General features: G+C 38.3%; 2 protein-coding genes across 4 annotated transcripts; both read left to right on the top strand.

Annotated features, from left to right (window-relative positions):
* Nucleotides 1-6: 6 nt before the first annotated feature.
* On the top strand, nucleotides 7-6168 carry LOC144474001 (ribosomal protein S6 kinase beta-1). Its single transcript, XM_078188404.1, has 12 exons — nucleotides 7-246; nucleotides 382-422; nucleotides 504-678; nucleotides 1188-1271; nucleotides 1427-1560; nucleotides 1657-1719; nucleotides 1793-1921; nucleotides 1997-2087; nucleotides 2223-2339; nucleotides 2410-2649; nucleotides 2744-2895; nucleotides 3004-6168. Exons 1-12 carry the CDS (start codon nucleotides 160-162, stop codon nucleotides 3059-3061), a joined length of 1371 nt encoding a protein of 456 aa, XP_078044530.1. The 5' UTR covers nucleotides 7-159; the 3' UTR covers nucleotides 3062-6168.
* A 500-nt stretch (nucleotides 6169-6668) lies between these two features.
* On the top strand, nucleotides 6669-15189 carry LOC144474002 (uncharacterized). Of its 3 annotated transcripts, none has more exons than XM_078188406.1 (11): nucleotides 6669-7054; nucleotides 7618-7812; nucleotides 8048-8182; nucleotides 10356-10464; nucleotides 10557-10656; nucleotides 11135-11372; nucleotides 11601-11832; nucleotides 11921-12039; nucleotides 12182-12325; nucleotides 12505-12633; nucleotides 12837-15189. In XM_078188406.1, the coding sequence occupies exons 3-11, from the start codon at nucleotides 8135-8137 to the stop codon at nucleotides 13065-13067; spliced, it is 1350 nt and encodes a 449-aa protein (XP_078044532.1). In that variant the 5' UTR covers nucleotides 6669-7054; nucleotides 7618-7812; nucleotides 8048-8134; the 3' UTR covers nucleotides 13068-15189. The 3 variants fall into 3 exon arrangements, with proteins under 3 accessions (XP_078044532.1, XP_078044531.1, XP_078044533.1); XM_078188405.1 differs by having other exon boundaries at nucleotides 6670-7054; nucleotides 8039-8182; XM_078188407.1 differs by lacking the exons at nucleotides 6669-7054; nucleotides 7618-7812; nucleotides 8048-8182 and adding an exon at nucleotides 9197-9452.
* Nucleotides 15190-15285: the final 96 nt, after the last annotated feature.

Below are 15285 nucleotides of genomic sequence, written 5' to 3'. Positions count from 1 at the left end.
GGTGTTTGGTATGCCCTGGGACGGGGCAGCTTGTTCGCAGTAATTCAAGGTTTTGACCGTGCAACAATATTGTCGTGATCAATCATTTAAAAAGAAATCGCTCGGTTTCGAGTTGGTCGTGAGATCTAAATACTCGGTTCGAAACAAACTGCGCGTAGAATGGCCGCGGTTTTCGATATCGAGTTGCACGATGCGGACACGGTAAATAGGGACGAGTCCGACGACGATGTTATCGAGATCGGCGAGGTAATTCACCATCTGTACGCGATATTACCACACCACTCTTTCTCTCTCTTTCTCTCACATGCTTTATCGTTTTCTTTTGTCTGTTTCTTGTTCGTTCCCTAACGTTCGTTCTCCGTTTTCTCCTTTTTCACGTAGGAAGAGTATGACGCGAACCCAAACATGAACGAAATCACCGAGTGAGTAAGCCTTTTCCGTGTTGGCGTACTGGTGGCCGCCCGTGTTGAGCTTTGAGGTAATGACAATTTTCCATTTACTAGATCTGAAGGCGTCGAGAAAGTACCCATATCCGAACAGAATGTCAATCGCGGCAGGGAAAGGGCTGGTCCTGAAGATTTCGAATTGTGCAAAGTTATCGGGAAGGGTGGTTATGGCAAGGTCTTTCAAGTGCGTAAAGTAACGGGTAATGACAGTGGCACGATCTTCGCGATGAAGGTAGGCCAGATATGACGATTTCTTTATCTTTTTCTCCTATACTTGATTGATTCTTCATTGATCGTTACTAGACCTGATACAATATTTTAGCTGGTTATTATTATCCCTCCGAAAATGTCATTTTCATGTTTTGATCGGAATTATATAATTTCTTTGTCTCTCTTTGTCTCATTGCACATTATTGAGAGCAATAGTAATTTTTTATTGACTACTAGTTCAAGTATGCAGCGTTATTGATTACCTATTTTCTTGCGGTTTTCAATAAATAAAATGGATATATTAAATGTAAAGTACAGTCATTTGACATTGTGACCATGTGCAGTTCTCTCTTTCTGTCATTCTTAATATTCGAACATTTTTTGACATTATCACTGTTGGATTTTATATATTGTTATTGTGTGATTGAAAATAAAATGATTAACCATATAATTTAACATACATTCTGATTTTTATTGTATGATTTCACGGTTTTTGTGAATTATCATAGATGAACATATTTTCTAATGTAGGTTTTACATAAGGCTTCAATTATAAGGAACCAGAAAGATACTGCACATACCAAGGCTGAAAGAAATATCCTGGAAGCTGTAAAGGTAAATTTAAAATTCATAATATTGTTCATTAATCAGACGAAATGTGTGGTGTTTAGCCGTCTGATTATTCATATTATTTTAATTTTCAAATATAAAGTAAAAGTAGTAAGTAATAAAAAAATGCACTCAAATGTTTGTATAATTATATTTGGCAGCATCCTTTCATCGTAGACCTTATGTATGCTTTTCAAACTGGTGGAAAATTATATTTGATCTTGGAATATATGTGTGGTGGTGAATTGTTTCGACATTTAAATGATGAAGGCATTTTTCTTGAAGAAACTGCTTGGTAGGTGAAACTAAAATAGAATTCTTCGTATAATTATGATTTTTATTTTATGTTCAAAACTACTATAGAAAATCAATATACATTTTATTTGTACAGTTTCTACTTATCTGAAATAATATTGGCTCTACAACATCTACATTTGCAAGGAATAATTTATAGGTATTTATATACTGCATACAAATTTAGTTTTGTTCTTGATTAAATCCTTAATCCTTAATTAACAAATTTTTAGAGATTTAAAGCCAGAAAATATTTTATTGGATGCTGAGGGACATATAAAGTTAACTGATTTTGGTTTATGTAAGGAACATATACAAGATGATACTGTTACACATACATTTTGTGGTACCATAGAATATATGTAAGCATACTTTATTTAACTAAGTTATAGTCATAACTGTGTAATAAACTAGCGACTATGTATAAAAAATTAAAGGGCTCCAGAAATCTTAACAAGAAGTGGTCATGGAAAAGCAGTAGATTGGTGGAGTCTTGGAACTTTGATGTATGATATGCTCACAGGTTCAGTAAGTATTCCAAATTACACACGCGCGCGCTCGCACACACACACATACATAAATTAGATTATAAACTATTATATGTATATTTTCTTACATATTTTTACTTGTTGCAATTATATCAAAAGCTTTTTGTATTTTTAGCCACCATTTACGTCTGACAATAGAAAGAAAACTATTGAGAAAATTCTACGTGGAAAATTGGTTCTTCCACAGTACCTAACCCCAGATTCTAGAGATTTAATTCGGAAGCTACTGAAGGTTGATTTTTCAAACTTATTATTTAATCATTTATCGAATAAAAATCTTATCTTGTGTGTAACTTTTGTAGAGACAAGTTGCTCAGAGATTGGGATCTGGTTCATCAGACGCCGAGCAAATAAAAAATCATCAGTTTTTTAGGCATATCAGTTGGCACGACGTCATTTCCCGAAAATTGGAACCACCTTTTAGACCAAAATTAGCGAGTGAGGATGATGTGTCACAATTTGATAAAAAGTTCACAACTTCCGCGCCAATAGACTCTCCGGCAGAATACACATTAAGTGAATCAGCTAACAGAGTATTCCAAGTGCGTATTTTTATTTTTTTTGTTCTTATCTTGCCAACAAGTGATCATGGAAAATTTATTTCATAAATCATTACAAAAATTAAATCGCTTTCAGGGATTTACATACGTAGCACCTAGTATACTGGAGGATATGTATTCGCAGCCGCGAGTAATAAATGCTAGAAGTCCACGTAGAGGTAATATGCGCGGATTTTCTCCGCGAACGACGCACTTTCATTTACATAACACACACGTACAAACTCATAGGTAGGTAACTTTTTGTTTGGTATTATATGATTACGCTTTACGTATAGGTTAATGTGTTAATACGTTTACCTTTGTACGTGAAATGATAACGATCCTGTTGATTTATAGACATAATGGTGTTGGACACGGCAATATGGAGGATACAGAAATGATTGAGATAGGCTAACTGCCACTTGTACTATAGTGGAAAATGCTTAGCATTGGGGCCTAACTGCTGGATATCCATGACCAAATCCTTGTGTCTCAGGGAGGGATTTTATAAAAATATAGATGGAGTAGCAAAAGGATAGGTCCAATATCCGGTACTTCGTTGGATATTCAGCAGTTAAAATTTAGCTAATTTTTTTTTAATCAAATTTAATTATAACAAAGGTACTAATTAAGATTATGCTTTAAGAACAGCGACGCAGCAGTTATTTGGTAGAAAACGTAAAAATGTATGTATATGCATAAATATGTATATTTGTAGATATATGTATTTATTTATATACATATCTGTAACAGAAAAGTTCAGAAGATAATTAACCAGGAAAGAATGATTTTATTTACTTATTTGTCGTTAGTTACGATGTGCTGAACGTTCTAACGGGATCCATTTATTCGCATAGTCGAAGTACTGCACACGTTTCATTGTCCTGTTAATACGTGTAATGATCTATTGTTTTTTGTAAATATTGATCCGTAGGTTGGTTGGATGTTCATGTATAGATACACAAGCGTCATTCATGCTAAGTGCGACAGACTGAAAAATTCCAGCACTTTTAGACACTTGAAAAATTACCACTGTTAAGACAAATTTGAAATTCAACCATCTTGTAACACTTGTATATTGAGAGGGAAAAAAGCAAAGAAAAGAACGAAAAAAACCTGTACACGGCAAATGTAATTTAATCGCGGTGTATGTGATTGCTTAAATGTGATTCATTGAAAATGGACAAAAGACAAATAGACTTAATAACAAGATTCACAGCTGCCACTACCGCTCCGCCGCTCAAAATTCCATATCTGGTCGTTCATTCGAAAAAAAGAGAGAAGAAGAAAAACAAGAAATTCTATTGTCAGCAGTAATAACGTTTCCATGGCAATAATATGAATACAATAACGTGTCTACGTGGATAGTCATAGACAGTGTTTATGTAATACTGCAATGGAATTGCATTTGTACAATTGAAAGTTCCTACGAAGCGTGAGTTAAAAATGCAGCATGCTTTGATCTTCAAGCATACAAATATTTTTTTGTAGAAGCCTTGTTTATCCATACGTATGTGAACAAAAAAAACTACCTTTATTTAACCGTTCACGCCTTAAAGAAAAAGAAGAATATAAGAAAAACAGCTTTGTTGTGATTTTGTGTAATTAACAGAAAAAATATTTAGTGTGAAAACTAGTTACCATGGTAACAATGTTACTGCGAAACGTTGACTCTGCGACGAGACGAGGGTATAGTTCATATTTAACACTCGTGTTCACATGTTGTTCAGTGTGTCATCATACTATCGCAATTTATTTAAATAATATCTATTCGTTACATATATTTGTACATTATTAAACACTAACACACACACATATATATGTATATATGTATATATATTTATATACATATACATATATATATATTGATTTGACGTACACATACGATAAATAGTCAAAGATAAAATAGTGTAAAGAGTAAGCGTTCAGAGTGATTGTTCACCGCTCACCGAAACAAAAAAGAAACTTTAAACTACCCAAGTGTTCACAGGCCATATTAGCCGACATATTACAATTTTAACTATATACAGCGAAAATATCATGGTCGAAATATTCGATCCAATAAATAAGTTTCTCTTTGCGGTTGACCACCGACCACCGAGAATTATTTCCTTCTTTGTTCTATCTTGTTATAAATTTGATAAATCGCATTATGACTGTGCACAAGTAAAACAAATGGGTGCAGTACACACTGTGTTCGAAAGTCTGTGATTATAATTTTATTTTTAATTAACTAGCCAATTTCTCTATAAAAAAATGATTTGTCATGCTGTTTTGGATTGTATCGTTTTGCTTTAATTCCTCGGGATACTAAGGATGTCTATTTTTATTTCATGCGGTTTGCAATCCCGTACTTTTGAACAGAACTAGTGTACGCACACGATTATACACTATTCAATGATCCGTATTGTTTTCTTGATAAAAACTTGCTCTTTTTAGCAAAGAATTTCTTTAAAATTGAAGTGAACAATTATGTCTTAAACAGTTACAGAACAGAGTAGTTCGAGAGCAATATTAACTGGTTTATAAAGTAACAAGCTAAGTTCTTATGGAGAAAACAATATTGTAAATGAAGTATGTTTTCAAAAATGATAATTTACAAATAATTCTTTTCTGTATGTATCGAAGGGACAATGTATTTTCAATGTTGAAACAAGAATCTGTCTACAGAGTTGGGTCGATTATATGTAACATACAAGAACATTTCACTTGTAAAATGTATTCAGAACTTGCTATATTAATATTTATTGTTTTGGTTACATTATTGTAACAAGTTTATAGTAAATTAGGATTTACTTGTAGTGCATTGAAAATAACAGTCACGTTTGTAACGACATGGTAATGTACTACCATATCTATTTAATCTACGTCTTATGATTTTTGTGTTTTTTAATAACCGAGAAAACATTATACAAGTTCGAGTACTATTTTGGAACATGTTATGAGATTTAGTGATGAAAATTTGGTTGTTGAGTGAAATCGGATACTTTGTAGGTAGATTCTGCTAACGTGCTGCTTGCCACTGACCTTTGGTGCTGATACTCATTGATTTGATCAGATTCTAAACGGCCTGAATACTGTCAGATTCATTTTTATACGTAAAAGAAAAAAAATGAAATGAAAAAAGATGAAACAATTACGAGAATAGCACGTAGTGCTCTATATATTTAGATCTACATGTATATTACGTTCTCTTGTAGCGTTCGAATGCGTACGGAACGAATTTAGCAGAAATTAAGTTTTATTTTTCCACGCGTTTTTCTTTTCGATGGTGTAATATTCCGAGAAGAAGCGTTTATGGTTACCCATGGCACAAGAATATGTTAGTTAAGTGCTTAAAGAAAAAAAGAAAAGAGTATCATCGAAATGATGTATAAACAATACTAGCCATTGGCCAGATGAAGTGATAAATGGTTTAATGCTTCCAATTAAAAGAAATATAGATTCATCAATTGACTTATTGCTACCATGGTTTGTAATCCTCTAAATCATATTTACAAATAAATAAAATGATTTGTGACATATATGATATTATTGTTTCATTCTTGCTCTCCATATATCGTTTGAATTGAACTTTATTCGTTTGCATGGTTGCTTTAACTTTATTCAAACAATTTACTCACGCCCGCCATTTTAGTCGTAACTACGTTGATCAGCGTAACAGCTGCTCATCCACCTGCTGAGTCTCAAACTTGTAGCGTAAACATCAAATAGACAGCTATTATGATTACGAGGATTCCCAGATGTTGTATTTTAAAGAATAGAATATAATAAGGCAACATGTTATGGGAGGTGAATGATTGATGTATTAGATCGATGTTGCTCTCCATGAGGACTTTGTATAAGCAGGTTACAACAACCTCAATGCTATCGATGAAAGGGTTAAATGGCTCGCATGGCGTGCCATAGTAATGACATATTGCATGCACGTGCATGTAACGAGAATGGAGAAACAACGTCATTCGCGTGGGTGGGACTGCGTGGTAGAGGATTCATGGATGGTTGAGCGGATTGCAGATGATCCGGCTCGATCATCACCGCTCGACAGAGCTCCGCGTTTGAGAGTGGATGGTGAACTATTACAATTTGCAATGTTGTAGATCTTTCTGTTTGTGGCATACTTGTTTGAAGGCGTAATACATGAAAACGAAATAAGATCGCGAAGGTGTATGCGCCACAACTATGCCATCGAGTATTCGCGTCGATGTCGTTCTCGAGGGTCGATCGAAGTTCTGTCGCGAAGTGTTTATCGATAAAATGTTGACGGTTTCGATAATCGAAGTGGCCGGAATTTTGACCGTTAGGAACGGAGTCGGGCTGTAACTTTTTGGAGTGTTGATCTTGTTTGAATTTGCCTCTAATGTAGTTACAAGAAATTTTATTCCCGAGCGGTTACAGTACTTCTCAGGTAATGTCGACTGGTAGACGTATATCGATCAAAAAGTATAATTTCATTTTGAATGGCGAGTACAAATTTTCCTGTTGGCGATAGTCAAGTCAGATGTTTCTCAGCGAGAGCTTTCTCTTCATTAAGTTTAATTTGCCTTAGCATTGCGTTGAATAGAAGAGCCACCAATTTTCAATTGATCCACTGTTAACTGTTGGGATTGTAGATTTGTATCAGGGTTAGGTGGGGCCTATATTTGGCCTCGCTATTAGAAAAGGTCTAGGTCAGGTAATTTAGGTAGCTTTGTATAGTATGAATAAATGTTGGGAATTCTAATATTCAACTACTCAACGGACCTAAACACGAATCGCTTCAGTAGTTTCAATGCAGAATCTTATTCACGGCTCATTTAAACGTTTTTAATCAACGTGTTATGGATTATTCGATTACAACTACTTATTTCTTATGCATTAAAGGTTTTGCATCGTAGATGTGTAAGCAAATTTTAAGATGATGTCTAGCTTGGGCGTGGGCATGGCCGTCAACAAACGGCGCGATGATTCATCGTGATAATTTGAATACAGGTACGCGGTAGACTCGAATCGGTTGACAAAGTGCCAGTATCGAGAACGACGTCAGTGCCGCAGCCGACTTCCGGTCTTTGACGCCGGTTAATCGAAATTGCAACCGAACGAACGACTTCGAAAAATTTGCAACGAATTTCCAAACTTGCGAATCTCAACGAACTGCCCAGTGATCGGGAATGCATCGGAACGTAGGTTAGTAAAAATTATCTGCGATCATCGTAAACCGTTCGCAGTTATTGTTCCGCGAACCTATGTTGAAAAAGTGAAAGTCGAAACGGGTTGAATATGAAATCGCGCGATGAGTGTGAATTCAAATAGCTGTTTGAACATATCGTTAAAGTTATTCCGCCCCGGTATCTATTCGAACACGAAATCGTGTTGCGATTTAACTAGTAATAATGATCTGTGCATTTATTAGAGCGCGCAGTGTAATCTAGGTGGTGCGACTGGTGCAGAGGTTCGTCGGTCTCTTTAACGGATTCCAACGACACGTTTAAACGTATAATTGTCCAAGATGGTACGCGTGGCGCGCCTCTCGCACACCAACGAAGAAACGACGAAGGTGAGATAATTATCTGAAATGTGAACTTAATGGAAATGCTTTGGTAATGTATAACGAAGGATGGACGAGTGTATACCCAAAGGCTGTACACATGGTCGTATACAGCGTTAGTCATAGATATTTGGGGTGTAAACGGAAGCGGAAACGGAGCCAAAACTAACTACATCTTTCGCGTGCACTGATGGTAGATCTTTTTTCGATCCAAATATTTATAAACAGTAACAATATTTTTATTGTATTATAGAATAGTAATTAATTAAAAGGATTGAATAAGAAAAATAGAAAGTTCTCACAACCGTAGGCAGATTGACGATTAGTTTGTTGTTCTCCATTCGCCTTTGCCTGATCAAGAATATCCATTTTAATTCTAAACAAATCTGAATTGACTAATTAACAGGAAAACTGGTTCGAAAGGCAGTGCTAGTATTTTTGAAAAATTCTTTTTGCAAGTAGGAAATGGTATTCGAATTAGAGAATAAACATTGATGAAAATTAAAGAATTCTGTTATACAAATGATGGTCTGTGGAATTTTATGAATATTCTCTTTTTCGAAGAACGAAATCAGAAATAGTGTAAATGCATAAAATCCGTAGTCCAGTTGTAATGCATAGTCGAATATTTAAGGGATTAATGACCTTCTTTCTGTATAAAGTCGTCGTTCAATTAAGAAACGATAGAAATGTTTCAGGTTTAGGCTGCGCGGAGCTGCGCTGGCTCCCCAAAAGGTCGTTACTAGAAAGTCCTAACTCTTCTCGGACCGAGTCGAACAAAAACGAGCACGGAGGGAGACGTAACGCGCCCGTCGAACAATTTTCGGATCCACCCTGAGAGCTTGTGTGTTCGACGACAGGCCGAGGATGACTCCCGTCGGATATTTTGAGTCCACTGTTAGGCGCGATGCAGCGCACATTAATACGTATGTAAGCTGGTATCGTGGAGCCTGTATATTCGCGTTCGTTTCGCTCGCTCGCTCGTTCGCTCAACTAGCTCTCGCTCGTGGCCGTGCCCGTCTATTATTAGTCGACAGTCATCGGAGTCGGCTGTAACGCGCGGCCGAGCCACAACGCGGAAAAAGCTGGAAGAAAATTCGATAAGAAAACGCGGATCCCGCGAGATTTTCCGTGTGGCACGTGTTCACCGACCGGGCTAGCTTGTTTCTACCGGCCACCTCGGCGTTCGTGCCGCTACTGACACCCTCACGGACAGAGGATTTCCATCCAACGCTATCTCGACGCCCTTGGAAACGATGATTTTCACACGATCTTCAATGTGAGTCCCACCAGTTCGCTCGGTACTGCGTCTTTCCGCCACGGCGACCCCTCGATCACCGCTTCCTTTGTTGCACACGTTCTCCACGAGCGGATTTTGCAAACTCTTTCCCTGGCTTTGCTAGAACGTTTTCAAAGAATATTCGCATTCACTAGAACGTTTTCATACGTTCACGTTCACGTTTTCAAACGTGATCATATTCATTTTCATCTCGTGGCCTCCCGTCGACTGTTATGGTAGCTTATGGATGACACAAGTCTTCTAATTTGGCGGTACCAAGTGATAGGATTCCTTTTTTAGAATTATAGATGAAAATATCACAGGAACATTTATCAAATTGACGACATAGAAAGGATTGGTATATTTATCTTTCTAAGGAATCTTTATACTCTTTTTCTATTTATTAAGATGTTTTGCAAATCTTGTTGCCTTCGTTAACAATTTCATTTACATTCGAATAAAAATTGGTTACACAAAATTTAAAATCTATGATATCTTTGTTACTTTCGTTCGAAAAAGCGTACAAAAGTCGCCTATTTCGGTGTCCTTAGTTCAACAAAACACACATGATTGTTTGGTCTATTGTGGTTTATTTAAGTTCTTATTGGGCTTCGTGGGAAGACCCCAAGGGAGATGGTGATGGTTGATCAGTGGAAGAACTACTTTTTGTGTTTGTACACCTTTCGTGTGTATTGACTTGTAGAGGATCATTTCTGTAAATTTCGCTCTGATTGGAGTTCTAATTGTTAGCGGTAGATTTGATCTTATTTGGAAGATCGCATGGAGGATTGGGGTAATTGATTGAGAGGCATTCAATTGTTATTGATAAGAAGTTCGTTGGTTATTGTTTATATTATTGCTTATATCGTGTATAAAAATGCGATTTTTCAATTATTATTCTAGATGAGGGATGCGGTTTCGCAGAAAGGAAACAGTAACAATAATAATAATAACAACAACAACGTAACACCCTTGAAAAACAAGCCTTCCTTGGTGATTTATCGACCTCCAGGTTTGTAGTTGGATCATAGTCATTTTGCGCTATTTATAAATATAATAGGGAAAGCAGTATTTCATAAGCAATGAGAGTTGAATATTTTCTAGGCGGAAGAACAGAAGGAGCCACGGCGAACGCTAGTAATCCAAGATTGAACGTTCACGCGAAGGAATTCACTATGAAACAGAACGATTCGCATCCTTCTAAGTGAGTGTAAACTACTTAGAAGACGGTCGGGGCTCCGTCGATCTATTGGGAACAGCGGTGGCAATGTCTAGAAAGCTAAGAAATATAGAAATCCTCCAAACTCGATTAAATAATTAAAGCTTGCCAACGGGTAAAAACTTGGACGAGATCGTACTCCGATGTATCGTTTTTAAAAACCGCTTGTTAATCCTTTTTACGGCGTAAATATAGTGAAAAGATCACAGCTGATTCCGAAAAGAGGCTTGTCGACTATCTTGCGCAATGCGGGCGTTATAGATTTAACATTTGGATCAGATTGTGATGTGAAGAACTATGCATGATCATGTCAGCAAATGGCAGCGATCCGTTTTAATGAATTCTTTCATTTTCATAGTTAAAACCTACTGTGCGGAGCAAGGAAACGATTAGAAAATAGTCTTCAGCAGACGTGTCACCTTGCGTTATAGTAATTGATTCTTAATGAAATTTCTTGGCGCAGGTCTCGGACGAATGCTTCGGAACGATCTCCGTATTATCTACAACACAGCAAGTCGAGCGGCAACGTGCATCGATATTTGTACGCGCAGCAACAGCAACAGATACAACACACTCTACAGCAGCACCATCAACATCATCAAACATCGCGACACGCTCAGGGCAGTCATCATGCGACCGTTTCGGCGCTCAAACAATCACACCCGCTTGACAATTCAGCATCCAGTGGAAACATTATACATGTAGGAGGGAATTTTCAGGCATTACGCTGCCCAGAACATGTTTTACCTTCCAATAATTGATAATAACACCGCGGGGAATTTGAATTTAATCATGTGCAAATAATATTGCATACAAATTTGATCAAACAAGTAATCAGATTAGTATAAGAATCACCTGCCGAATATTAAAACACATAAAAACATGAAAATTTGTCGAATGAGGAAGAGTTGACTTCTACCGGTTTACAGGGTTCCGGTAGGGTTCATTTCAATATGGATCAGAACGAGGTCAAACCGAACCCAAGTAAACCCGGCAGGCTCACGAAATCGTTGTCTTTCGTGTCTACATATGGTTTAAAGCGGTCGAAGAGCTTGAACGCGGCTGATGTGTTAGCTGCGAAGGCGATAAACATCTCAGACGCCTCGGAGTTAGGGAAATTCCCTCCAGCAATCCAGGACACTCTTCTGAGAGCCATCGATGGTACAAATATCGTATCCCTATCTTGCAATACTTCTAGTAAAATCGGTAGCTAAACAAAATACTTATTGATTATTTCTGATTCCAATAGATCCAAATCTGTTGAACGCAAGAGCGCTAATGGAACTAGTGCGACATATTTTGGAGAGGGTTGTGGAAAACCGGAAGTACGCGGAACCGGCGGCGAAAATTTGTATCACCATCATAGAGGTTGCAAAACGTTTTTAACACTTATCGTACTTAATATTTGCAAATTCTAGTGACTAGTAACAATTTGTTAAAAACGCATTATTGTTTTTCTTAGTTACATTGTTATCCATTGTTCTCAAGCTCAATCTAATTATCGATGCAGAAAGAAGCTAAGGAAACGTTTCTGGAGTCCTTGTTGAATACGTGCCAACAGTGGTATCAGGATCGTGTCAAGATCCTCTATGATGGATCGAATTGTCATCGCTACTCCGCCTTCATGACGTTCCTCAATGAGATGTATTGTCAGGTAGGACGCACATGGATGTTCCACTTGCAAATACAATATGTACCAGACACAGGCGTCTAATAATATCTGATCTACAGAAAACATTGTTTCACTACGTTCTCTTGGTCCCGTGATCGATCACGATACCCGACAATGATTAATACATCCGTGTTCATACATATGCATAATTCTGATTACAGTTGAAGCGGAGGCAGCTCCAGTTGAAGACACAACAGGAGGGTGTTCCTCCCGGACGCGTTCTTCTCACATTGCTATGGAAGTGTTGTCAGGACTGTCTGCAGCCTCCCGTTGTCAATTCCTTGGCAGAGGTGGGTTTAGGCTGATGATCCTTTTTAAGGAATTTGTGAAAATTAGTAAAAGAATCGTTTCGAGGAATCTTGATCTTTTTTCGTCAGAGATTTAAGTACTGATTGTTCTTTTTTTGCCTACACTTGAAATAAGTTCGAGTCATTGTGCTTAAAAAGGAGCAATAGAAACTTAAAGTAAGCAACTGCTTTACTGTTTCGAATAGACGGATTGCCTGTTCTTCATCCTGACGTGTATCGGCAAGGATTTGGACACCGAGTTGCCGGCGCAACTGCAACAACTGCTTGGGAGTTTGAGAGACGCGTTCCTGGCGGAAGACACGCTCTTGCCATCGGTCAGGAAGACCCTCCTACAACTGATCGAACTTCACGCCGCCCACTGGCAGCTTCCGGCACCGGCGGTTGTCTACTATTACCCGGGATCGACCTCGAAATGATCCTTTGCCGTCTCGGCTCCTCCGTCCATTCGTCGGTTCTGTGCGTGCACGCATAATGTACGTGTGGAGTTGAGCGAGCGTATAGTGGGTGGAACAAATGCAGTGGCCTTCGAGCGACCTTGCGCTTACCATTTCTACCTGTCCCAGAAACTAGTCAACTTGAAGCGCTGTGGTCCAAAGGGGTCTTTCAAGGGTACTTTACCATTCAACAGCGTACAGGTTCGCTACATTTGTTCCAATCAAGCATGCGTGCGGTTTAATGGGGGCTCCTTGTACTTGAATGCGTTGGCAGCCGATCATGCGAATAAAAATTAAACGAACGCCACTAGGCCCCGGGCTAAAGGAGCCGTGCGAAGGTAATCGATCGCCCCGAGCGACTTGATGAAGGCGAGATGTTCTTGCAACCGTCGATCGTGCATTGAAAATGATACTTATGCGAACTCATTTGTTTCCTTAAATGTTGTGCTCTGAATAATTGAAATAGTTCATCCAATGTACATCTTGAAAGATGAGCCAAACATTTCTCACTGGTCTATTTCATATTGCATTAATTATTTTGATCAGCGAGTTGTACATAATTTCTACAACAAATTGTAATTATTGAGAATCTGTGCGGACGTCTTTATGATCTTGAATTACTTGAATGATTATGCAAAATTTCGTTTACGGGAAATTTTAGGAAGCATTTTCTTTACTGAACGTTGCACGGCGGCCACAGAAAACTCATAAAAGCTCACCCTCAGAGATACATCCGAAGATAGTCCAGTAAAAAATTACGAGTTACCAGTTTATAACGCTCGAGGTAAAAACTTTTGGAGCAGACCTATTAAAAATGTTTCATTCGCATGATCTCATGTCTCTATAATTCACTGAACTCGCGACGAAGCGGCTCCGAAATCGCAGCGAGAAGTGAAACCTTTGTTCGACAGACGATGCGTCACGTCAGCGAAACAAGCAACCGTGATCTCTCTGTTACTGAGAACAACGATTGTTCGTCGTCATCGCAAGACTTAACAACTAAAGTAACCCATTACTATTGTGCATCCCTGTGAGGAATTATGCAAGATTCGACGATCCTGGCATAATGTTCTGTTTAATGTCCGCTCTGGGAATTCCCAAGGTTTGCGGTGTCGAATTAGAAACGATTTCGTTAGTAAGTCAATGGGTTAAAAAATCGGGACACCTGAGACCGGTATAGTGTTTATCTTGACCGAAGTTATCACGTATCGCCGGTGAATCCGAGAATGTTCACCTCCAGAGCAGTGTAGGATCACGGTTAAAGTCGGACATTGAAAGTTATGAACTCCAAACCAAAACCATGTCAAAGCTCTATACTTCGGGGAACGAAAAGAACTTTCTACTGTCGAGTTTGATTACTCGTTAGCATAGTTTCCTGAATTCTTGGACATGGATTGGTTCTTTAACACGTTAGCCGCTTTGTCAGACTGTACATGCCACTTAGCACGTTCACAGTCTGGACATCTGTAGGGAGAGACAATAACTTTTTAAGAGCGATAACAAGCTGCCTTCTTTTGAATTCATTGTTCTGTGTTACACTGCTAGATCGGCTCTCGGGTTAATCTAACTTGTAGTATTTATCTTGAATGATGTGTGACTAACTCGAAACCGTCGTGACTCGCTTCTGGGACATGAGACTGTGAACATGTTAAGATAGCATATAGATCGCGGATCTTAATAGTGGATCAAATTTTGCTAATAAACAAATTAAATGTTAACGGCAGTCAACGTGTTAATCTCTGCGATTGTAAACCGTGATAGTAAAACGCTCGATGGAAGGTGTATGCTACACGAGCAGTTATATGTCCGGAGGTTCGATGTGGCCTCGAAGGTTCCCTGGAATCTGACTCGAATTTTCCTCGGCTTTTTCCGTAATCACCGAACGAACATAATTGAAAGAAAAACGACCCTCTCGTGGAACGATCCGAACATGCTTGCGATAGCACACAGTGTCGACTGCGCGTGAGCGTAGCTTCCGGTATGACCTGGGTGCATTAAACCCGAGGATATTCTTCCTTGATGTCTTCCGTATGATACTCGAGCGACGTAGTAGTAACTGTGAATGACTTAAACTGAAATACAGGTGCAACGATTTGTTTTAACATCCAGTTCTTTTATATTAATTAACTTTTACAGTAATACGGTGACTTGATTTCAGATGGAACTGACTGCTAATGCGCATAGTTTGCGAGACGAGTCG

Source organism: Augochlora pura, chromosome 8, assembly GCF_028453695.1.
Source record: "Augochlora pura isolate Apur16 chromosome 8, APUR_v2.2.1, whole genome shotgun sequence".
Lineage (NCBI taxonomy): Eukaryota > Metazoa > Arthropoda > Insecta > Hymenoptera > Halictidae > Augochlora > Augochlora pura.
This window is presented reverse-complemented; position numbering and strand designations above follow the sequence as displayed.

Excerpts from the sequence above, each read along its gene's own strand:
- LOC144474001 (XM_078188404.1), top strand. The coding sequence starts at position 160 with ATGGCCGCGGTTTTCGATATCGAGTTGCACGATGCGGACACGGTAAAT. Across the intron at positions 1,720-1,792 it reads TTGCAAGGAATAATTTATAG|AGATTTAAAGCCAGAAAATA; the intron begins GTATTTATATAC and ends ACAAATTTTTAG. Across the intron at positions 2,650-2,743 it reads CAGCTAACAGAGTATTCCAA|GGATTTACATACGTAGCACC; the intron begins GTGCGTATTTTT and ends AATCGCTTTCAG.
- LOC144474002 (XM_078188406.1), top strand. The coding sequence starts at position 8,135 with ATGGTACGCGTGGCGCGCCTCTCGCACACCAACGAAGAAACGACGAAG. Across the intron at positions 10,465-10,556 it reads GGTGATTTATCGACCTCCAG|GCGGAAGAACAGAAGGAGCC; the intron begins GTTTGTAGTTGG and ends AATATTTTCTAG. Across the intron at positions 12,040-12,181 it reads TTTGTATCACCATCATAGAG|AAAGAAGCTAAGGAAACGTT; the intron begins GTTGCAAAACGT and ends TTATCGATGCAG.